This window comes from Pan troglodytes, chromosome 4 (genome assembly GCF_028858775.2).
Source record: "Pan troglodytes isolate AG18354 chromosome 4, NHGRI_mPanTro3-v2.0_pri, whole genome shotgun sequence".
In the NCBI taxonomy this organism is placed as follows: domain Eukaryota; kingdom Metazoa; phylum Chordata; class Mammalia; order Primates; family Hominidae; genus Pan; species Pan troglodytes.
In genome coordinates this window covers 79,176,083-79,201,916 of record NC_072402.2, presented here as the reverse complement: position 1 = coordinate 79,201,916, position 25,834 = coordinate 79,176,083, and the positions used below count along the sequence as shown (strand labels likewise).

At 41.4% G+C, this 25,834-nt stretch overlaps 1 protein-coding gene across 2 annotated transcripts in view; it reads right to left on the bottom strand.

Annotated features, from left to right (window-relative positions):
- Positions 1-25,834, bottom strand: part of ADAMTS12 (ADAM metallopeptidase with thrombospondin type 1 motif 12) — a 371,361-nt gene that overhangs the window by 51,546 nt on the left and 293,981 nt on the right. For both annotated transcript variants that reach the window (XM_016953471.3, XM_016953472.4), the window contains exons 17-19: positions 20,895-21,021; positions 13,555-13,765; positions 1,032-2,138 (exon numbers count right to left, since the gene is read on the bottom strand). In XM_016953471.3, coding sequence (XP_016808960.3) covers positions 1,032-2,138; positions 13,555-13,765; positions 20,895-21,021 — 1,445 coding nt within the window. The remainder of the gene's footprint in view (positions 1-1,031; positions 2,139-13,554; positions 13,766-20,894; positions 21,022-25,834) is intronic.

Below are 25,834 nucleotides of genomic sequence, written 5' to 3'. Positions count from 1 at the left end.
TGGTGCTTCAAAGGATGTAATTAGTTCTAGAAATGAAAAGACAAATATCTAGCCAAATTTCTGGAGCATGAAAATAGGGGCCAGCATGATGTCATCATGCTTATTTTCTTCTTCCTCTATATTCTAATTCTTTCAATAAGCCAAAATGAATTTTTTAAATGCAAGCACTCAAACAAACCAAAAAGAAAAGAAAAGAAATCACTGATATGGCGAGCTATACAATTGTTTTAACAAGTTTTGTCTTAGGTTTCCGTTCTATCTGTGATTACTTCACAATTTTAAACCAAGTCTCAAAACTAGGTTTTTGATTGAAATGTGAATCAGGCCTTTTCAGTCATCCTTCATCATAGGATCATTGTAGTTTATAGCTGAAAGGGACATTAGAGATAATCTACACTTGCCTTATCATTCTGTAGGCAAAAAAAAAGGCTCAGAAAGATAGATGAATTCGACATAATCACACAGCCGAATGCCCAGGCTTCCTAGCTTAGTTCAGGGTACTTTTCACTATATCTCACTGCATTTGTTCTCCTTCCCTATATATAAATTTTTAGCTTCCCTTTCCAATGACATTTTAAGTCAACCACCAAACAGTTGGCACTTGAACATAGACCACCCAGGGGTCTTCACTGGTCAGTTTACCTTTCTCTGATCTCAAAACAGGTTTCTTAAGGATGGGGACTGCATAATGATTTCAAAGGGCTGCACAGACATTATTCTGTGTGATATACACAACATCCTTAAGAATTGTACACGGCAGGAACTCTCATTTGGTTGGGTCAGGTAGAATCAGATTAAAAGCTAGACAATATATCTATAAAATTTCACAAGTTTTATAATTTACATAATTTTTTTTCCATTTAAAGAGTTATGGGGGTAAGGAGGGAGGGGAGGGCATGGGTCTGATTGCTTCCTTTTGTTTTCACAATAGAATATATTTTAATGCAAACTCATTTTGAAATTTTCACATGAATTTAACACTCCTAGCTTTTTTCCATGTAAAACCAGGCCAGGAGTAGGAAATGTCTTACCTCGCTCCAGTTTCCGACGATCCAGTGTGCAGAGCCGTGGCCGTTTGTCAGCTGCTTGTAATTGGAGGCATTTAGCAAAAAGCCCTCAGCAATCAGACTTGTTGCATCCTCCTCAGTCAGGACTGGTTCAGAACTTTTTGTTTGGTTCATGTTGTTTGGAAGTTTCAGGTGGTTATGGTTTGCCGTCTTTCCTGAGGGTTCTGGCTGGTGGTCTCCTCCCAGAGGGAGTAGAGTGTTGGCTGGCTTTTCAGTAACCATCCCCTCAACTCTGGGTGTCCCAGTTTCGGAAGTAGTGGGCCTTTGGCTGGGGAGCAGTCCTTCCATTACTGTGCTGAAGGGTGGCCACCAGGACTCCCTGCTGAGATCTGGTGTTAGTGGAGGTGCAAGTGGCATTTCTGTACTTTCCACTGGAGCGTCATTTCCAGGTACTCTGATCTTGGTCCATATTACAGGATTGCTTTCATCTTTGTCCTCAGGCTGTTCTCTTTCTTCCCCTGAGCCACTGTGAATCTCCGTTTCTGGACCTTTGGTCAAGGTATTGTAAAATGGAGTCACAGGCCAAGTGATAGGGTTGTGGGAAGATGACAAGCCAGAACCACTTGTTGTTGTAGCTACAAGGCCTCCCTCCGAGGTAGGACCAGTATCTGAACTGGAAACATTTTCCTCACTTGGCTGAATGCTCAAGGATTGGGAAGTGAGGATGGGCTGGGAAGTGCTTCCAGTGGAAATGAGATAGCGAGAGCTCAGCTCAGGTTGGGTTGAGCTATCTTGCCACTGTTTCCCACCCAGGTCTCCTTCTTTGGAGGCTGTGGTAGGACTAGGGCTGCTGATTGCTGGAGTGCTTGTGCTCATAGACTCAGGCCCTGTGGGTGTGGTCAGCATTCTGGGCCTGGATGTAGGTGGAGGGACGGGCTTTAGTGTTGGTGGGTTTTTTCCATTGGAAATAGTGCCTTTGTTGGGTTTCAGAACTCTCCGGCTAGAAGGGCATTGCTGGAGGCCACACAGAGCTCGGCTGTTGGGTTTCCTTGTCACATCGCAAGGTTCATCATGGTTCTTGGCACATGTGACACTGCGAATCCGCACTCCACCACCACAGGAAACAGAACACTAGAAGAGAGAAACAGCTGTTAGCCTGGCGAGAGAAGATGCTTTTATTCTCATGGTTAGGTCTATAACAGATCAAAACAGGCCTGATGGAAACTAAACTATGCAGCTAAAATTGTCTGCTATCTACATTTGGTTTCTGTGCTCTTTCAGTTTTCCATGGAAATATGCATCTCCTGGAGACCAGCTGGGACTCAGTCTCAAACATTTATTCTTCACAAACTGAAAATGTAAACCATGATGTAGTCAAACTGCAGTCCCTTTGGGCTGTGAATCATGGATGGCGAGATCCACAATGAATGCAATGGTTTACACAAGTTGCTAAATCTTTTAAAGAGCTAGTAAGTCACACTGTCTCTTTTCTGGGATTGTGATTTTATTAAACTAATGTATAATGTGTGCATATTCTCTGGAATATGAAATTCGGTATAAGGAACCTTTCCCTTTCTATTTAGAAAGCAACTATCATAACTCACACATTTTCCCCAGGTACCTTAAGCTCCATTTTCACTTGCCTATGGCAGGTGGAATCAGATTAAAAGCTAGATAATCACCATACTCACACAGGTGCATAGATCCAAGACCTACTCTAAAATTTAAAGGTACATAGTTAATCAAAGGTAGGAAATAGCCTTTCCCAAGGAGTTCGGTCAATCCCTCAGCATGGCACTGAGGTATATATTCGGGTACTGGTAAGTGCCCCTCCCCAATGTTCCCTCCACATTCTGTATGCCATGCTGAAGCCCAAGCAGCTAGACTGCCTTTGGGGGAATCCTAACAGAACAGGCCTTCCTCAGGATACATGGTAAAGAATCTTCATTGCATCAATTTCAACACATGTGAATGGCAGATATGGAGTTGCTATAAAACACTAAATGTCTAAATATTTTGAAAAATCCGCACTTTTACCAAATGGTTCCATTTTTAGCTTCTCTTTCCAATGGCATTTGAAGTCAGCCACCAAATAGTTGGCACTTGAGCACAGACCACCCAGGGGTCTTCACTGGTCATTTTACATTTCTCTGTCAGGTATCCCTGACCTCAAAGCACGTTTCTTAAGGATGGGGACTGCATAATGATTTCAAAGGGCTGCACAAACATTATTCTGTGTGATATACATGACGTCCCTATGAGATGTACAAGGCAGGAACTGTTATTCTGCCTCCCACAAGTGAGGAACCTGAGGCCCAGGAACTCACTTGAAAGGCAGCAAGTCAGTCATAGAATAAGCATTAGATTTATTTTTACCCCCATCCCCAAACCTAGTGCAACACACTGTACAAGTAGCTGTCCATGGAGTTCACTCAGTGACTTTTGATTTATTAAAAGCTATCCAAAGGCAGGAACTGTTTTTTATTCATAATGGAATTCCAGGATAGTTCTGAGGACATAGTGATCACCTTATACATATTAATTAAGTGACTCTTTTACCTGGAAAAAAAAATCAGGAATGGAAAAATTCTCACTCATGAGCTTCTGCATTTAGATTACGTTCCTTGCCTTCTCAAGTTCTATTTTCAGTTTTCTCTAAGTAGGAACATAATATTGACATAGAAAACTTCTCCTTTATTTTGTTTCAATCAAACATAATCACTTACTGATGTATAACAGCTCTGTGAAATCAGCTCTTTTGAAAAGCAGATGCTGAGAGCACAGGAGAATGTACAGCTGAAGGAGTGTCCAACTGTGTTTGGACCCAACCAGTGAAGCTGTGGATTTAAGATGTCCACAAAATATTAAAGCAAGTCACTCCAAGATGGAACTTCCAGATTTGTTTTGAAATAATAATAATAATAATTTGGGCGGAAATGATGCTTAATGCACAATCATTTCCCACCAAAGTGGGGGCTACCAACTGCAAGTATCAGAGCCCAACAGGGAGGAAACAGTCTCTTCTGGCATGGTCCATCACTCACTTCTCCCTGGACCTGGAAAGGGAAGGCAGGAGGTATTTATCTTCCTGGTTTGCTGCACTGTTTCTTCCCTTCTTGTGTAGGAAGATACTCTGTGCTCCATCTATTTTAGTCATGCTGAGTCCCTCTCCATTTATTACATTCTAATCTGAACTTCTTGGATTTTCAAATCCCCACTTTGTAAAACTGATCAGTTTTGTATGTGTGAACACATTTCCATGCTGGCTGCCTCAGGCAGGCTCAGTCTTGAGAGCTGACTGATAACTGAGGTCCCAGCTACTGCCAACTCTTCTCAGGCAACAGGTGGCTCTCTTTCGGCTTTCCTTTCCATGAAGTATTAGACTAGATAGTAACATAATAGGAAACGCTTCTATTTTTATTTTCTTTCTCTTCTTTCTCTTTTTCTTTTTGGTTTGTTTTGACTTGAAATGTTGCTAATATCTCTAAAGAAGTTAGCTTTACTTGTACACTTTTACAAAAAAATTTTAAATGCCAAAGTATAGGGTCATATCCCCTCCACCTCCCCATTGAACTATGAAGTCAAAAAACTATAAAACCTCTGAGAAATAGCTTAAATTCCCTGATGTATCATATTAACTCCTTGTGTGATTCGGTGACTAAGTCAGCTTCCTCACCTGGAAACAGAGACAGCAGCACCTACCTTTGCAGGCTACTGTGTGGATTACCTTCAACAACAGGCTTAACAGAGGTGGCATAACATATGAAGACAATTAGTGATTGAAAGCTATTATTATCACTGTTCTAATAATGATGCTGATAATAATAATAGTGATCATAGCAAAAGGCTTGGGGTTCCCCAATTTCTACTGCCCTTGTAGGTGACACACAGAATTGTCTCAACAGGGAGGTGTGAAGTGAGCAGCTGTCTTGGTGAGGTAGGTGCAGGCACATGTCTACAAGATACTGTGGAGATCCACACACCCCCTACTGGTTTACTGCTGGATGTTTTTAGATTCAGATTTCCTAGAGCCAACCGATGGATATGTGGTTTTCAAATTTACCAATAACAAGAACTAAGTAATCTTACTGATGGTGTGAATTTGCTCAACCTAAAAGGGTAAGGCAGGAGTGAAGAAAAGCTACTGTATTAGTTTGTTTTCATGCTGCTATAAAGAAATACCAGACAGGGAAATTTATGAAGGAAAGCAGTTTAATCGACTCACAGTTCTGCATGGGTGGGGAGGCCTCAGGAAACTTACAATCATGGTGGAAGGGGAAGCAGACACATCCTTCTTCACATGGCGGCAGGAGAGACAAGTGCAGACTGAAGGGGGGAAAGCCCCTGATAAAACCATCAGATCTCATGGGAACTCACTGTCACAAGAACAGCACGGGGGAACTGCTCCCATGATCTAATCATTCCCCATGAGGTCCCTCCCTCAACACATGGGGATTACAATTTGGATTACCATTCAAGATGAGATTTGGGTGGGGACACACAGCCAGACCATTTCAGCTACCTAGCTGGTTGCTGAGTTAAAATACATTAGATTTTAATATTTTAAAACAGAAGATGGTTCTTGAAGAGGAGTTCCAAAGTAGCAGCCAAACAGCTACATTTGGCCCACTGACATGTATTCTTTAGCCTGCTCAATCTTAAAACCCACCAACCTACCAACCAACCAACAAGCAAAACACAAAAACCAAAATAGTAGCCAACATTTTAAAAATTAGCAATTTTATGTTAATAAAATTCCTGATTTTTGACTTCTCTTGGAAAAGCTGATGATCTGCATCTATTGCCCTCATTCCCAAATAGCAACCCAAAACCTGATTAATGAAGACCTGGGGTCTGGGAGTTTATACGTCCCTCAGTGCACCAACCTTCCATCCACATCTACTTTACTTAGCCAGCAGACATTGAATCTTCCAAATAACCCAGGATTGCCATTCCTTAGTTCTGGGGCACACTATGCCCAGCTGGACAGTATTTGCTGTCTACCAAGCATATTGGGCCTGAATACGAACTTGCCTTTTCTCCTAGTCACTGCAGAACAGGCAGTGCTGCTTTGTATTCAGCTCCACGCTTCTTCTAGTACATCTTCCAACTGTGTTTATCTCCTTAGGAGCTGTCAAGCCCTTCAGATGAGATAAATGCAGTACACAACGCCACACTCCAAACCTATCTCAATTGGTAGTTTCAGAATTCTCTAAACCAACTTCAGCTATGATTATCGTATGCCCTTACCTTGTAATTTTGAACCCTGGACCAGGAAAGCAGCATGTCAACCTGTTAACCTGCTCTTTGGGAGTCATTTTGCCCTAACTTATCACCATCCTGGATACAGGCCTCTTGTCGGGGAACCCACTGAGAAAGAGGTTTGCTGCCAAATTTATCAACTCCACCCACCTGTGGTCCACTGTGGTGGGTGAGAAGGCTCACAATTGGTACTGAGCTGTAGTGCTGAGAAAGGGTTTATTCGAAAACACAGTCGGAGTTTATCAGAGGGTTTGGGCTAAAGGGCTGAGTAGAGAAACAGTGAATACTTTGGGCATCAAAACATTTAATGCACAATCTCAGAAATTTATAAATGAATAATTAGATCTCATACAAACACCAGCTTTGAAAGCAAGCTAAAACACATAGGTATCTGTTTTGGGTTGAATTGTGTCCCTCTCAAAAAAGATATGTCAAAATCCCAATGCCCCCCATCTCAGAATTTGACCTTATTTGGAGAAAGGATCTTTAAAAAGGTAATCAAGTTACAATAAGGTCATTAGGGTGGGCCCTAATGGTATCCATATCAAAAGGGGAATCTGAACACAGAGATCACAGGCAGGTAGAATGTCATGTGAAGATGAAGGCAGAGATTGGAGTGATGCATTTACAAGCCAATGAGCACCAAAGATTGACATCAAACCACCAGAAGCTGGGGGAAAGGCATGGAACAATTCATCCTCCCAGCTTTCAGAAGGAATTCACTTTGCCAACACCTTGACCTTGGATTTGTAGCTTCTGCAGATGTGAGACAACAAATTCCTGTTGTTTAATCTGCCCAGTTTGTGGTACTTCATTAGGGCAGCCCTCGGGAACTAAGATAATAAAAAAAAATCAGACCTAGATAATTAAAAAAAATCAGACCTGATGAGGACAATCAACATAGCTCTCAGCTGGTTTTCTGTGAGTAGTTGTTGCAAACAGAGGTGCCCATATCTGTTCTCCAGGAACCCTGGCAGAGCACAGGCTACTGATGCCTGGGAAGAACTGAGATGTTGATGAATGACACTCCACACCAAAAGAGGGAGTGACAAGGTCAGAACATCAGGTGGCCAGCCCCACAGGAGTGCCTGGAACTGGGGAATCCAGAGGGTCAGCGACTCTCAAAAATGTCCCTATCCCTCCATGCTCTCTTCCCTCGGGTGGCAGGGACTTCACATGAGTCTAGCTTTGCTTCCCACTTAGCAATAGACATAGCATTGCCATTTGCTGCCACGTCTTCTATCCCAAGAGCCAGAGAGCTCATTTGTGAACATCGGCATTCAGTCTATTTGGTCACTCTGCATTCCAACACCCCTGTGATGAGCTTTGTACTTTATCGATTCTCAGTACCTTGGTTAAGTGAATGTTTTGTTTGTGTGTTTTTGTCACGCGCAGGAAGGGTCAGTTAAAGATCTTCCTAGACTCTGTGTGTGTCTGCTTTTAGAGCCTCCACCCCATGTCCCATCAAATATATTCAAATGCATTTCTTGTCTCAAGTGAAACGTAACTTTTGCTATAAAAAACATTTGAAATTTTTTTTTCCATTCCAGTTTTAAAAAATGTTTATGGGTACATAGTAGGTGTATATATTTATGGGGTACATGAGATGTTTTGATACAGGCATGCAATGTGAAATAAGCACGTCATAGAGAATGGGGTATCCACCCCCTCAAGCTTTTATCCTTCGAGTTACAAACAATCTAATTATACTCTTTAAGTTATTTTAAAATGTGTAATTAAGTTATTATTGACTATAGTCACCTCATTGTACTATCAAATAGTAGGTCTTATTCATTCTTTCTATTTTTTTTGTACCCATTAATCATCCCCACCTTCCCTGCAAACTCTCGCTACTGTTTCTAGCCTCTAGTAACTATCCTTCTACTCTCTATGTCCATAAGTTCAATTGTTTTGATTTTTAGAGCCCTAAAATAAGTTAGAACATGCAATGTTTCCCTTTCTGTGCCTGGCTTATTTCACTTCACATAATGATCTCCAGTTTATCCACGTTGTTGCAAATGACTGAATCTCATTCATTCCTATGGCTGAATAGTACTCCACCATGTATATGCACCACATTTTCTTTATCTAGTCATCTGTTGAGGGACACTTGGGTTGCTTCCAAATCTTAGCTATTGCAAACAGCGCTGCAACAAACATAGGAGTGCAGATATCCCTTTGATAGACTGGTTTCCTTTCTTTTTGGTATATACCCAGCAGTGGGATTGCTGGATCACGTGGTAGCTTAACTTTTACGTTTTTGAGGAACCTCCAAACTGTTCTCCACAGTGGTTAAACTATTTACATTCCTACCAACAGTGTACGAGGGTTCCCTTTTCTCCACATCCTCACCAGCATTTGCTTTTGCCGTTTTTTGGATGTAAGCCATTTTAACTGGGATAAAAGTTGTATCTCATTATAGTTTTGATTTGCATTTCTCTGATGATCAATGATATTGAGCACCTTTTCATATGCCTGCTTGCCGTTAGTATGCCTTCTTTTGAGAAATGTCTATTGAAATCTTTTGTGAAAGGCTTTATTTTTTTCCTGCGCTTTTGAAGTTATTCACTGAGGGTAACATTTAATTTTGGGGAGGCTCTGATTTCTCAGCAATTGTCATGCATAGTCTGAAATTCCAACAGAATGAGAAAAGCCAGTCTACAAATAATTTCCAAACACAAAACATTTCTTATGAATACTAAGAGCTGTCATATTGCTACATTTTGCAGATATTTGAGATGCAGTATGGCAAAGTGTACATTCAGAGTAGACGCTGTGCTGCCTGCGTTCAAATCCTGGCTCCGTGGTTTAGTGGTTATGTGACCTTGGACAGATTTCTAAATGTTTCTATGCCTCAGTTTCTTCACTTGTATTAATAAAATGGGGCTAAATAAGTCATGGTGAAGATTAAATGTGCTAATACCCATAAAAGTACTTAATAGATACATACATAATACATAGTAATAATACATACAAAATGCTTGGTATGTATTTCCTATTAATATGTAATTAAATATTGATTTCTGATTTTGCAGGGTCCTTTTGTTTTTATAGATGCAATGCATGAGGGTTTTTTTCAGGTCTCAAATAGTTGTGCAGGCCCTTGAAAAATCTGTAGGCCCCAAGCACTGCGCTTATAGTGTTTCATGCATAAAATGAATGAGCTCCCTGAGCTCAAGGAGAGGATAGGTGAAAACTTAAGGGGCCACAAATCAGTTCCTTCAGTACATTTGGGTACGACTGATTGAACAAGGTTTGCAAAATCAGAGTAGCATGGAAAATAGACTTTTGTCTTCTTGTCTGATAATAATTTAGTGAACACTTACTTTTTACCAGGCACTACGCTAAGTGTTTGCATGAATTATCTTATTCAATTCTTACAATAATCCTATCTTTCTCAGTGACAACAGGCTAAGAGAGAATTAGCACTGGCTCAAGGCCACACAATTAGATTGCCAGGGCTGGAAAACCTAGAAAAATTACCACCTATCATTACTATTAGTCTAATTACTAGGAGAAATAACATGTTGGTTCATAATTGAGCAAACTGAGGTCCTATAAGGAAAAATCATTTTCCTAAGACTGTTCAATATGCAATACAAGTTTATGCAATACAAGGCCAGAACTAAGATGGTTTCTCCATGATCTCAGCCAGGACTCTTCCCACTTCCCTTTCTGCCAAGGATGCACTAGTCAAACATTTATTAAGTACATGGTGGTTATCCATGTATCCATCCATCCATCCATCCATCCATCCATCCATCCCTCCAAGGAAAAAGATGGCATAGGTTTTTACAAAGTATCTGACTAAACCATTGGAGCCATGATTAAAAATCTCATATAATTTTGGCAATTTATTTTAAAGCTCTCATTGGGGGTACCAGGGGTGTCTCTTGAAGAAGAAGTACCCTTCCATCTATCAGAAAGAAAGAATTATGGAACCCACTGGGCTGCCCTTGTTGCCCTGGTTGTCTGGATGCACTGGGTTAAACTGAAAGCTTCATCAAAATAACCCTATTATTCTCATGTTTAGCATGTTGCTCTCTGCTCCCACGTGTGGCTACAACTTCTAGTTCACCACTTCAATGTCTAGAGCCCTTTTATTGTAAACTGCCTGAAATGCCTTTGGAAAGGAAAACTGTATAAACAAACACACACATCCTGGCTTCTGGAGTGTCCTGTTTGCCACACATACACATTTGAACCCAGGAAGCCATGCTCTAGGGGCTGTGCCCTTCACTACTAGACTGGCTGCCTCTCACAAGGCATGTGCCTGAAATGGTGTATCTGGGAAGTAAGGGAGTCACAGTAACTTTGATACCTGGTCTCTGATTACAATAAATAGCGTTCCCTTCTTTACTCTTTAAGTCCACAAAGTAGGGTGGGCAAAACCAGGATAAGATTCTTGGTAAAACCTGAGATTGGAGGTGAGAATCAGGTATCTAGAACATAAGCTTAGAGAAAAGGGGCTGGTCACAGGGGGCAGGAAAGCCTGCCTGGGGCAGCAGGGGAGAGAGCTCCCCTTTCTGATCCCTGCTGGGACAGGGATGAGTGTACCAACCTGGCACGGCTGAGCCCACTCTCCCCTCACTGCTTGAGTTGGTGGAGTGCTTTGATAGGGAAAGGAGCTCATGAATGTACTTCCTCTTTCTTCTCACTTAGGTCAGCCCAGAGAAGGCCATTTTACAGGAGTCTAGAAGGCTGTCAGTTCTTGGGCCTTTTGGATCAGTAACTTTACAGTTTTAGACCATCCAGGGTGATGAAAATGACAAATGCAGATGAAAATGACACAGTGCAGACCAAATGATGGCTGGAGCACTATCCTGCTTCAAATGATGTTGGTCTCCAGACAAAATCTAGATAATAAATACTGCCTGCCAAGAATCACTATGTCACCTCTCTTTAAAAAAAGTATCTGGGCATAGTTAGAATGTCAAAGACATTTCATCATACTCCAGCAAAGTTCATTAGGAGGTTATTAGTAAGAGAGCAGATAGAAGAAAGGAAGACCCATTTGATGAATATTTTGATACTGATTTAACTAAAAGCACTTCCAATGACATCTTCTGAATGAGGGCATTGGCCCAGCCTTTCTGCTCAGCTCTGTCAAGTGGAAGCTAGAAACTGTCCATGTGTGGTCCATTGACTATGCAATGGCCTACATATGGCATCACAGACCCAAGTGCTTCTTACATCATGCCAACTTTTTGGTCTCTTGTTCTCCAGTTAAGACAGGTTACTACGCTTCCCATAAACATGAACACATTAAGAAGAACTCCTCAGCCAAATCTGTAACTGCAGTCCTCTGAAAAAGCATTAAGATGTTGGCAATTAGTAAATTCTACATGACAAGAATTATTAACAGTTTTGGATGCGGCCAACACATTTTTGGTAAACAGATTTAATAGGCCAGTCACAATACTCCATTCAGCCTTATTTTGACAACACTGTAATTCACAGAAACCTAGGTTGCAGTGGACTAATAAGGCAGGCCAGCCAAATGCTGTGATTATACTCTCCCAGGAATAGCAAAAAGAATGTATGGCTTATCACTGATGTGTGTACATACATCTGTGCGTGAATCAGTAATACACCCATATTTGTATGTAGGTATATTTCTTTGCATGCATATCTTTATCCTTCCTTTCCTTTTTTCTTTTTCTTTTCTGGATCGTATCTCTCCCACTGGATGGAAGTTCTTACCATCTAGGGACCATACTTTCTGTTTCTTTTTTTTTTTTAATTTCACCTAGATGCCCAAGAGAACATCCTGTACAGATTCAGAAGGTAAATAAACCTAAACTGTGACATAAGCTAATAAAAAGGAGTCTTGGAAATAAGGTTTCATCAAAGCTGCTGTATTTAAATGAGTGTTTTGCTTTCAAATAGGTATCTTCAGAGATGGTATCTTTGCTTACACAAATTTTAGAATTTTTCTTTCAGAGCAGGTGAAAAGCAATCTGTCACATATTTATCATCAAATATTTTTTAGACACAAAGATTTTGATCACATTATTCATTTATCCATCAGGCCCCATTCTAATTGACTTTCTGTGGCATTCTCCTGAATCAGATATTCTCCATTTTCTCCTGAATCCTCACAGGAGTTCCTAAAATATCCTGAGCAATGGTGGCATTATTGTTATTATTATTATTTTGAGACAGGGTCTCACTTTCTCACCTAGGCTGGAGTACAGTGGCATGATATCAGCTCACTACAGCCTCGATCTCCCAGTCTCAAGCGATCCTCCTGCCTCAGCCACCCAAGTAGCTGGGACTACAGGCATGTGCCACCATGACTGGCTAATTGTATTTTTCATAGAGATGGGGTTTCATCATGTTGCTTGGGCTGGTCTCAAACTCCTAAGCTCAAGTGATCCTCCTGCCTCGGCCTCCTAAAGTGCTGGGATTACAGGTGCCTGGCCAGTGGTAGCATTATCATGGAAGCATACGGCTTCTCAAGGAAGTTCGTAAGATAAAGTCAGCATCCATCTCTAAACTCTGGCCTGTTAATTTTTAAAAAACATGTATTTTCTAGTTATTCCTTAGGCTGTTCACTGAACTGCACACAGAGAAGCAGAGCTGAGGCCCTTGGAGACTTTGGGGCCTTCCACTAAAAACTGGGAACATGACAATGCCTGATGAAACCAGATTCCAAAGTGACCCAAAGAAAATTAAAGCCTGAGAGAGCTTTTCATAACCTTCCAGCTTACTGATTTCCAATTATAGTCAGATAATTAGATCAAATTAATTTTGGGAAAATGCAACATTTATCTGAACTTGTGTGTCTGATAATAGATGTTATAAACCTTGGTCTGGTTTGGACTTGACACATGGTGAATAGACGGATAATTTGAGGGGATTTTTCTTAGCGTCAAGCGACACTCTTTTGGTTTGGGTTAACTACAGTGATGTGCAGTCAATGTTTTATAAACCACTTTTGGGGTGTGTGGGAGGTCCCTTATCTGCTACCAGTGGTTTAACAATGGGCCTGGCCAAGCTTCTGATGATTTATTAACTAGTTGTTGTGATCCTGTACTGGGAGTGGGGGGTCTACCTCACCCCTGTCAGATAGTAAGCTGACCATTGAGCAAGTGGGAGCAAGATCCCCTATGAATGGAAAATAAGCAGTGGACACAGGAAAGGCAGGAGACAGGCCAGGGGTGATGAACACTGGCTATTTTGCAATTTTACCTAGGGTCACTTTGGATTGGATAATGAGAAGGAAGGCAGGGGCTGATGAAGCTTGAATAATGCCAGTTTCCCCTCCGAGCCCTGAGCTCACCTCACTCCAGTTGCCCACTGTCCAGTCCGAGGGGCACAGGATGTCTCTGTTGCAGGAAAGGAGAGTCTTGGGCTTCAGCAGGTGCTGGCAGTCTGTGGGCGGGAGAGCCTGCTCGTCAGAGCCCATGGTCTGGATGCACAGCACGGTTCGCTTCTTCTCCCCGTAGGGCCCGCATGTCGCCGAGCATGCTTCCCACTCCCCTGCCCACCACCTGCAGGCAAACATGGATATGTGAGAGAAGATCGCCAACTTACGCGTATGTTCCATTCAACCACTGAGACAGCAGGGGCAGAAATGCAGATCACAGGGCTGGGAGGGCCATGGAGACACTCCAACCCACTAGGGGGCGTGCTGCAGACAGGGCCACCGTGTCTTCAATCATAGCTCCGTAGCTCTGCAGGGCGCCTGGCATAAGCAGTTGCTAAATACGCATGTTTTTGAATGAGAAAAAAATATATATGCATGCCCTCTCTTTTCAGGAAGAAAACTGAGGTCCAGGGTTCTGCTGTGCAACTTTAAGCAAGTTTAAGCCTCGCTTTCTCATTATTCAATGGGTGTGAAAATATATTTTCTTTATATGACTGTTGCGTTGTGCATGAAATGAAAGACCAATTCATGTAAAGTGCATAGTACAGAGCCTGACATATAACAAGAACTCAAGCATTTGTTATGATTTATTGTTATTTTGACCATGCTATTGAATAAAAGAGTCCAATTAGACTCTAGGTCTCCTGGCTCTTAATTGAATGTAAAGTAGCTACTTAAACATAAATTTTTAAATTATTTAGGAGGCGGTCAATCAGGGATATTGCCTTTATTTTTTTCCCTATCTCCTGCAGTCTACTTGTTAATATTCTCACTGGTCCCTTTGATAAGAAATGAGTAGAAAAAGAATAAACTTAAATAAAATCATTTTTTTACTCAATAATCTAGGATGTGGGCCCACTGGTTACATAGAAGTAGCTTTTGAAAATGGCAGGGAGCCATCTCTTGTCCATCTTCTCCATTATTGTGCAAATCTTCCCCAACACCGAAGACAGATTGAGTGTCTTCACCCAGTGTGGTTTGGGTCCATTATTTTTCCTATGTACAGCCTGCTTGTCCATCCCTTCATATAGTAACAAGTGGGACACTTCTGTTTTTCATGGGAAAATAGTACACTGGGGGAAGTCCTTCATTCCTGACTTCAGGAAAGCCTCCTGACTTGAGACAGCATTGAATTTTGGTAATTTTGAAGATAAAACTTTTTACTTTTATTTTTGTTTACTAAATATTATATTTATTTGTGTAGAATTTCTTTTGATTGTGACACTTTTAAACTCAAGTTAAAAATATCAGAAGAAAGCAATTCCTCAATTCAATCATATTCTTCATTTAATAAGTAATTGAGATTACTTATTTATTCTTTGGTGTTTAACATCAGTGGATAAAGAGCTAATAATATTGGAACAGTATGATGTGAAACCAAATAAGTGCCCCACTGTATTAATCTAATTACTTTGTCCTACCTCTGACTTTTCTAAAGGAGGGCAGGCCAAGGGAATATATAAAGTGCCATTCTGAAAGGTCTTAATCTGAGTTGGTTGAAAGCCTAATTTATCTAAGTACTTGCTACAGGGCTTTCAGCTGTATTACTGCAAAGTGATAATAGACGTTCTTGTTTTCTCTTCTTGGAGTTTTCTCTACAGTCCCTTAGGGGACATATTGCCTGTGATTTTGCTATAGTCTGAATGTGTTCCCCAAAACATATGTGTTAGAAACTTAATCCTCAATATAACAGTGTTGGGAGGTGGGATCTGATGGGAGGTGTTTAGATCGTGAGGGCTTTACCATCATGAATGGATTAAGGCCACTTGAAAAAGGATTTGGGAGTGGTTTACTCCCTCTCACTCTTCTGTATGAGGACATGAACGTTTGTCCTCTGTTGCCCTTCCTCCTTCAGCCTTATGAGGATGCAGCAAGAAGACCCCTGCCAGATCAAATGAACCTCCAATCTTGGCCATCCAATCTCCAGAACTGTGAGAAATGTTTATTTTTAAAAGAAATTTATTTTTTATTTTTATAGAGAAAGGGTCTTGCTTTGTCACCCAGGCTAGTCTCGAACTCCTGCGCTCAAGTAATCCTGCCGTGGCCTCGCAAAGTGCTGGGATTACAGAGTGAGCCACCATACCTGGCCACAAAATAAATTTGTTCTTTATAAATTACCCAGTCTGTGGTATTCTGGTACAGCCACACAAAATGGACTAAAACAGCTTAGTCTTAGTCTCACAAGATTAAAGTGAAAACCATCTTCTTCTTCCTTTTTTTTTTTTTTTCCTGTAAAGGTCTTCCAGGTCCAGGGCTCAGGAGCCATGGTCCAGTTGTTCTCTGCTGCCCATCTCATTCTTTTGGGTGTTTGCCATAATCCCACCTCTTGTTGGAGGTTTCTAAAATACTGTTTTTATATTTATGGAGATTTTATGTTTTATCTAAATGTCTAAGTGTGTGTGTGTGTGTGTGTGTGTGTGTGTGTGTGTATGTGTGTGCCTATGTTTGAGATCTTTGAAGAGCCTGTAGTTGTTCCAGAATTCTGTAAAAGTTTACTGTAGTTTGGATACGAGTCCTCTCTGAGATCAAGTAGAAGGGATGGGTTAGAGACCCTTTGAACCTCTCTTTTATTTTTAAAAGGACCCTTCTTTTATCAGTAGCTTCTACTGATTCCCCTATCAGTTATATGTTCCAACAGCGCTGATCGCCAACAAACCAGGACACGTCACTCTTTCTAACCTTCATTACTCAGATAAATGAAAGTCCAAAACTGAATTTGTTAAACCCTTGCTGAGAATAGTAATTTCCTTTAAGAAATCAAATTTTATAATTATCATCTTTCTTTGTACTAATATTTTTCCTAATAGAATTTACATTCCAAAATCCGATTCAACTAAACATTTCAAATTCTGACAAAACCATGACTACAGTATAAGCACTCTTACCTCCTGGCTCTGTGTACACATTGTCTCCATATTCTCATTATATCCCATTCCTCCAGCCTCATTTTCCCTAGCTTTCTTGTCCCCTACACACACCATGCTCAGTCCTTTTCCCTCTTTCATGGGCTTTTCCCAGTCTCAGTGATCTTATTCCTTTCATTTAGATCAGAAGGTCTCAATCAGCAGAGATTTCTGCAGCTTCCCTCCCCAGGGGACATTTGGGAATGTCTGAAGACATTTTTCGTCGTCACAAATCAGTGGTGACAGGGAAGGGGGGATGGGTTTCTATTGGCATCTAGTGGATAGAGTCCAGGGATACAGCTAAACCTCCTACATTGGCACTAGACAGCTTCCCACAACAAAAAACTATCCAGCCCAGTAAGCCGGGCGCGGTGGCTCACGCCTGTAATCCCAGCACTTTGGGAGGCTGAGGTGGGCGGATCACCTGAGGTCGGGAGTTCGAGACCAGCCTGACCAAAATGGAGAAACCCCATCTCTACTAAAAAAAAAAATATACAAAAATTAGCTGGGCGTGGTGGCACATGTTTGTAATCCCAGCTACTTGGGAGGCTGAGGTAGGAGGATCGCTTGAACCTGGGAGGCGGAGGTTGCGGTGAGCCGAGATTGCGCCATTGCACTCCAGCCCGGGCAACAAGAGCGAAACTCCGTCTCAAAACAAACAAACAAAAAAAACAAAAAACAAAACAAAACAAAAAAAACTATCCAGCCCAAAGCAGCAATAGCGTTGAGGTTGAGAAACCTTGATTTAAGTCATATGCCATTATTTTGTGGACTGAAACCTACATGTAGCCGCCAGAGTTTTAAAAAATCACTGTCAGAGGTTTATTGAGTACTTTGGATATGCTAGGCACTATCGCAGCTGTGGCCTAGCAGAGCTTTGCTTTGCTGAAAACCAAAATTCAGAGAGAAGTCAGTAGGGAGAAGGGACTCAAATAACCTCTTTCTGGAGTCAGATATATTAAATTTTCAAAGAATTTCTTTCTTGACAGCCTACTCTCTCCTGGAACATGCTCTACAAGGCTTTCATCCTGAAAGCCATTGGCAATGTAATATATATATTTTTATGTTTAGATAATCAAAAGTTTTTATTAAATCTTAAAAAAAACTCTCTCAAATACTCCTTTGGGGAAGAACACAGAATGTTGAAATTGGTTGTAAAAACAAGATATTACTGAAGAAAAATGATCCAGAAATAAATAAGATTAAACCTTGCACAGGAAATTTTTTGGGAAAGGAAATGACAGCTCCCAGAGATGGGTATGAACTTTTTAGAGATCATGGAAATTCGGTGACAGAAGAAGATATTGCATCTTGAAATTCATGTACAAGGAAACTAGTGAACTAAGCTTGCAAAAACAAATAATATTAGTTCATTATTTATTTATTTTTAAAAAAGCAAACCGCCAGGCACGTGGGCTCATGCCTGTAATCCCAGCACTTGGGGAGGCTAAGGCGGGTGGATCACTTGAGGTCAGGAGTTTGAGACCAGCCTGGCCAACATGGTGAAACCTAATCTCTAGTAAAAATACAAAAATTAGCCAGATGTGGTGGTGTGCACCTGTAATCCCAGCTACCCACGAGGCTGGGGCAGGAGAATTGCTTGGACCTGGAGGCATGACTTAGTTTTGGAGTCAGGCATTCATAACATTTTTATTGTGTTTTAATGTGAGAGAAAAAGTTTAAATGTAGGGGATTCTGGTTCTAGTACTGAAACCTGCTTATCCTGAGATCCTAGGCAGCAGCATGGTGTAGCAGCACATACAGGGGCAGCACAGCAAACAGATCTGGGTTCAAATCCCGACTCTACAATTTGTAGCTAAGTGACCTAGGAAAATTTTGGTGAAAGCTTTAGAGTCTTCATTTGTATAATGAGCATAAATGTATCTACAAATTAGGGTTGCTTACAGGCTTAAATGATATGGTTATGTGGAAACAGCTTGGAAAATAGTGCATTCTTAAAAAGTGCTAGTTTTTAACACAGGAACAGAAAACCAAATACCATGTCATGTTCTGACTCATAAGTGGGAGTTGAACAATGAGAACACATGGACACAGGGAGGGGAACATCACACACTGGGGCCTGTAGGGAGTTGGGGGGCAAGGGGTGGGAGAGCATTAGGACAAATACCTAATGCAAGCGGGGCTTAAAACCTAGATGATGGGTTGATAGGTGCAGCAAACCACCATGGCACATGTATATCTATGGAACATCCTGCACATTCTGCACATGTATCCCAGAACTTAAAGTAAAATTTAAAAAAAGAAGTGCTAGTTTTCTCTGCAGCCATTTCCCCTAGGTTATGGCATCAAATTTCTCTGAACCTTTATCTCCTCATATACCACCTCAGAGTAATACCCATACCCTGTCTTATGACTATTTCATAAATATTTGTAGAAGCTAAAATGCAATCATAAATAAAAAGGACTTTTGTAAATTGGCCATTGATATGGCTTGGCTGTGTCCCCACTCAAATCTCAGCTTGAATTGTAGGTCCCATAATTCCCACGTGTTGTGGGAGGGACCTGGTGGGAGATAATTGAATCACAGGGGCGGATTGCCCCATACTGTTCTCATGCTAGTGAATAAGTCTCATGAGATTTGATGGCTTTATTAGGGCAAAACCCTTTCACTTGGCTCTCATTCTCTCTTGTCTGTAGCCACATAAGACATGCCTTTCCCCTTCTGCCACGATTGTGAGGCCTCCCTAACCACATAAAACTGTGAGTCCATTAAACCTCTTTTTCTTTGTAAGTTATCCAGTCTTCATTATATCTGAATGTTTCATGCAGTTCTACTTAGCTTATTATATCCTAATGCACTTGAGAGTGCATTTTCAGAAATTATACCTGTATGTATTATATTGTGCCTAATTAACATTCTCAGCGGTCAAAACTCTCACAGTTCATGAACTCTGTGGAGTAGTAGGCAATGGACTAGCTCTAAGAAAGGCTGTCTTCCCTGCCTCATTCTTCCCTGAGAAAGTAACATAACTGCAATTTCATGTAAAACCTAGTGCTAGCCTTATCTTCCCTTGTCATTTCTAGTTCTTCCTGGCAAAAGAACCACAGGAAGGAGCTACAGCACGGCGAGGCAATGACACATTTCTGTCCTGCTTCAATAGTTGTGGGGTCCGGCTCCTACCTAGAAAAAGCCACAGAACAGAAGAGAAAATAAACCTCTCTCTCTGAGCTGAGAATACCCTGGCCTCTGGGTCCTGCCTGTTTGGACTGCTAAGAGACTGACATCACTTTTTTCAACTGTCTTGTCCTGACTCTTCTTTCTAACCTAGTTCTTGGATATTTATCACATTCTAGCTCTTCTTTAGAATCCACCCTGTCACCTGTTTGATTTGAGTCTCCCCCTTGTTTAAATGCCTCATAGTATGTCTGCTTGGAACTGGGATGAATGCTTGATGGACTCTGCAACATAAATACATCCCTGTTTAAGGTTGCCAGAGAATGAAGACACTTTCTGGAAATCAACCAATATTCCTTCCTTTCTTCCTCTTTCCTCTCCCTTTTTCTCTCCCTCTTTTCTTCTTCTCCTTCTTCCTCCTTTTTCTTTTTCCTTTCTTTTTTTTCTCTCTCTTTTTTTTAAACATAAGCCTGGCATAATAACATCCCAACTACCTTCTAGGATCCCAATCTCTTGAACCAATGTGATTAGCAACACCCTGAATATTGCTGAATATCTCTATAACAGTGGCTGTCAACTGAGGATGATTTTACCCCGTAGTGGATATCTGTCAATGTCTGCAGACATTTTTAGTTGTCATAGCCTGGATTGGGAGGGAGGGAGTTCTACTAGCATCTAAGTAAACACAGGCCAGCAATGCTGCTAAGCCTCCTGCAATTCACAGGCAGCCCCCCACAACAAAGAGTCAGCCAGCCCCACATGCCAGTAATGTCAAGATTGGGAAAACCTGCTCTCTGAGCCCCCTCTTCTGGACAGCCTGAAGTACAAGTGGGTACTGTGATCGGAAGGTGCCAACCTTTTGTCTGAAGGCTGGCGTTGCACTGGTAAAGCCCTTGGAAAAGACAACTCTATAGTAAAACTACTTTTGGGTGATCCACTTAGCATTCTCTTCACCAATGCTTTGGCAGTTAGTCTTGCCAAATAATTAAACACAGAACACATCACCTTGTGAAAATACTGCTCTTGGGAGAATATGTCCTCACAGCTTGCCACAGGCTCCAACAGCATAGCCACAGAAAACTCTAACCGCGTTCTTGTATTTATCCAAATAACAAAACCACACAATATTTCTTTATCAGCAAGCACTAGGTCACTCTTGAGTCAGACATCACTGTAGGCAGACACACAGAGCTCCAGCTGTTAACGATGGTTACCTGGGTGGACAAGCCTTTTCATGGCACTTCTTCTGTCTCCCATTGGGCTGTGTTTCTGGGTCACAGAATGTAGCTTTCACCATCCCGCGGCCCTTCTTTATGCAATGGGCAGTTTGGCGGCGGATACCTGGGGGTCAGAGAGAAAGATTCACACATATTGAATCCTGAGCCCACATGCTCATGGTCAGGTGAGGTACCTGACCATGTCAACGATCATGCTGACGGCTGATGGGAAAGTTGTTCAAAAGTTACTTGGTTTTAAAGGAGGGATGAAGAATAGGGACCTCTTACAATTCACCCTGGTGCTGCAGCTGGCAAGAGGAGGAGGAGAGCTTGCCTAGGAAAAACTGTAGATCATAGAGGTAGGAGGTAAAGTCTGTTCCATAGATTACAGTCCAGCCATGGAGATGAGACTAACCCACACATGCCAGGTGGAAAACCAAATGAGATTTAAATAATGAAAGTAGGTTGGGCGCAGTGGCTCACACCTGTAATCCCAGCACTTTGGGAGGCAGAGGCAGGTGGATCACTTGAGGTCAGAAGTTCGAGATCAGCCTGGCCAAAATGGTGAAACCCCATCTCTACTAAAAATACAAAAATTAGCTGGATGTGTTGGTGGGCTCCTGTCATCTCAGCTACTTGGGAGGCTGAGGCAGGAGAATCCCTTGAACCCAGGAGGCGAAGGTTGTCGTGAGCTGAGATCGTGCCACTGCACTCCAGCCTGGGTGACAGAGCGAGAATCTGTCTCCAAAATACTTCTGCTACTACTAATGAAAGTAGATATCATCACCAGGTGTTATGAGGCAATTGCTACATTATTAGCTTAATTAAAGGATAGAGGAGACAGATATCTTTATATTAGTTGAGGTCAGTAAATTCTGAAAGACTGAAATACAATTTAAAATAATGTCGTGAAGTTTGAGATGTTATGTTTTTTAAAATACAGGGATTTAATAGCAAGGATTGATAATCCTGCTGCTTTCAGAGACCAGGTAGTTAATGTAAGTAAGGGACTCACACAGAGTCTATAGGCAAATGAAGCCTTGTCCCAGGCACTGTTCTAAACTATGTGTATTTATATCAATAATGTATTACCTGTTATCTATTATGATGTATAATAACCCAAACCTCTCAACAACCCAATGAGATCAGCACCATCATTATCATTATCTGACAGGTGAAGAAACTGAGGCACAGTGAAGTCACAAAGCTTGAGAAAGGGAAAGGACCACTGACTTTGATAACTAGGACATCATTAGCAAGGGAACGTAGAGGAGTGGCCAGACTGTCATGGACTGAAGTGAAGGGGCAGTGAAGAAGCAACTCAGCATCTCCCTTGAAAGGGCTAGTGCTCACATGTGACATGTGAAACACTGGGTAAGAATACTAAAGACTAAGAACCCTGAAAGGCGGAACAATCTGTACAAAGGCTGGCACCCTGAGCTCTCAGGATGTCTAGACCTTGTGTGGGCTCACTGGTGTACAGAACTCCAGAAGTGGAAAGGCCCCGAGCAATCCAACGAGCTGGTCACCTCCTCCCTTTACAGCCAAGGACACTGAGGGGCTTTCCCGCAGTCACACAGCTGGCAGGACTGACCTGGAACCTGCTGTCCTACCACCCACCACCTCGCGCTGCCTCAGCATGGACTCGCTTCAGCCAAATCCCCCTGATGCCAGATGGCATCTTGTCACTTAAAAAAGTGTCAGAGGGAGTTGCAAAACAGTAAGTAAACCCTTTAAAAAAGAACAATTTTTTTTTTGAGAAAATTCTGTTTTCAAGAGACAAGTAAACCTTCAACCACTCAGGCTTTCTCAACTAACAGATGTCAGTGGAATAGAGACTCGGCTCATTGACATCAGAGAAGCTGACATGCATCTGCCATTGGAGAGTGGGGGAAAAAAGTTTAGCTGCTTAGAAGTTTCATTAAAGCTTGGGTGGTTTGGCAAATTCTTGATGTCAAAACATGAAAAGGACTGTCAGATGACTGTAACAGGTTGGAAACATTCCAAAAAGGCTTGTATCTGTGCACGAATAGCAAAGGTAAGTGTGCTTAGTGTCCCTGTCTCCAGAAGGGCACAAAACCTTACATAAAATCCCCTTCGGAAAGTTAATAACATGGCATGGGTCAATCCACTGCACCAGCTGGGAGATGAATGGATAGGCCAGACAGATGTCATCAAGGGCAAAAGGAAAAGGGATAACTACGTGTCAGAGTTTCTCCACTGACATTAATGGTCCTGGTGACCATTACTCTTCTCTCGGCAACTGCATTCTTATATGCTACAGCCCTTGTATGTGCCAGGTACCAAGCTAAGCCCAATCTTCCAATGAGGGCCCCAACCCAGTAGGTCGACCCCCTGACATTATAGGATAGCCAAGGGCTTCTTTCTCAAGTCTGATGCTTGTGTGTTCATTTGGTAAAATTTAATTTATCAATTCATTTCTTATCTATTCCTGGTTAAATAAAAAAAAGAAAAGAAAACAAATAGAATCCAAGCGTCCTGAGTTCTAGTCCCTACTTTCCCTTCTACACATCACTGGGTTTAGTCTGTAGGAAAATAAGAACAGTGATATTCATGCTGTTGGAGGGCAGGAAGCTCAGCTAGTTTATCCTGGAAGCATCTCTTACATTTTAAAAGTGATACTCCATAAAAGGAAGACAAAGTTTAATCATTGGAAACACTGGATAATGAAAGGATCTGATTAATATAATTTTATGGTTAACCTAGAAAATGGTTTGTTGAAACGATTGTCAGAATGTTTCAAAATGATATTAGTTCATATTGCCTTCGTGAGTGTGCATATGGCAGCTCATATTTTCCAAAGGTGGCTGCAACAATATTCTCCCATTCAGCGTGCTCTTCTACAACATGACCTTGTCATCCCTCACTGAGACACAGAGTCTAATTCCCCTGGCCTTGAACTAAATGCAGAAGTGATGCTGTGTGACTTCAGAGGCCAGATTAGAAAAGGCCAAGCAACTTCATCTGCTGCATCTGTGTCTCAATCTCGGGACACTCCAGCTACCACAGTGGGGAAACTCAGCGCCCTTGGAAAGGCCACATGTAGGTCAACAGTCAGCCCCAGATGAACCTAGCCCTTGGATCAACCGGCTCAGGTGCCACTCACATGAATAAAACAGCATTCAGATGGTTCTAGCCCCCAGGCATTTGAGTCTTCCTAGCCAAAGTGCCAAACACAGTGGAACAGAGGCACAGCATACCCAATGTGTCCTGTCTCAATTTCTGACCCACAGGATCTGTGGCATAATAAAGGGGTGGATGTTTTACTACACTAATTTAAGGGTGCTTTGTTATATACCAGGAGTAATGGAAAGAACACTCAATAAATGTGAGCTTTCTTCTTTCCTCCAGTCAAGACCCAGAGCTGCAGTTGAGCTTGGCTTGCTATAGTCCAACCATGATTGATTTTATTGATTTTTCATGTTCTTTTCTCTTGTGCTACAGTTCTTCTGTTTTCCCTCCAGATCCACTGTGCCCCCTTCTCTTCCCTGCCCTAAACCTCAAGAAGGTCATCCTGTGGATTGCTGTGGCTTCCCATGAGATTTGGGAAATGGAGGCACTATCTCTTTGTTTAACTGCTCCTCCCCCTTAATTCTTTAGGCCTAGGGATGGTAGCCTTATTCCCCTGACCCTTCACTGTTAATGGGCAGGGGCAGTAAATTACCTTTCTTAATTTCCCTAAACCCTACCCATACCTTTGACAGTAGGCAAGGTCGTCAGCTTGACTGTTCCAGCTGTTCCCTGCTGGGTCCCTAACTGGTAATATCTCCCTTGCAGTAAAAATCCTAAACTATTCATCTTCAGTGATACACTCATTAACTCTGAAAATCGATTGCTGAAATAAAATCTTTCTTTGACATAGGATATTGTAATATCTCTTGTGGAGGGGGTTCAAATCAGTCACCTTTTTAAGAGCAGTTATCATTATGTGACACTGCAAATGCAGGAAATACAACACATTCAGCTAAGTCTATGTGACCTTGATCTTTCCCTGGAAATTAAAGAAAGGTAAATGATATTGGCTTTTTATTTGGCTTGCTATTTTTTCCCTTTCTCTTCTATACTAAATATAGTCCCAAAAGAAATTCCAGCTAATTAAGGATGCCAATCAATCAATATGTTGCCACAGCACTAAGTTAACTGTTTATCTGGAAGCGCTTACTTCAAAAGACACAAAGTAGAAATCAGTTGCATTCCAAAATATATGAGAACTAAATTCAAAATGTTATTTCCAGATGATTCTGAATGCCGTTCCCCACGTAGCAACCAGAACGTTGCCATGCAGCAGTACTTAGTAAATCTCATTGGATACTAGCAATGAAAGGTCAACTAAGTGCCTTTAAAAGAACTGTCTTCCTGTACTCTAAACAGGAGTACTCATCTTGAATGAAAATTATGCCTCGATATAAGGAACAAGCAATGTTCCTTACGTCTAAAAGAAAATGACATAGCTCATCATATTCTCAATTCAATATCCAGATTGTAAAATCAAGGGAGTTTGTTATGGTTAATTAAATTTGATTCAAAAATTCAGTTTAGACAACTGAAAGACTTAGATAAAACAAGTGAAGACATAGCTTATTGTAATGACTTATGGTTAAAACTATAGTATTTCCTGTTATGTATAAACTTAAGATTAGATACTTAAGACAGTGAACATTTAATTACAGCATGTGAAAGTTTCAAGGCATTGTATACTCAATCTTTAAAATACTGGTAAGGTCTCTTTTTTAAAATAACCATTTAAGTGAGAATGATACCAGTACAAGTTAAATTGCACATTAGCACATAAATTACAATCCTCCCCAAATTAGACATAACATTGATTTTAATAATAGAAAATGATAACAATTCTGTGACTCAATAAAGAGCTTGTCACTTACAATTCCCCTAAATAAGTAGCAAACATTAACTTC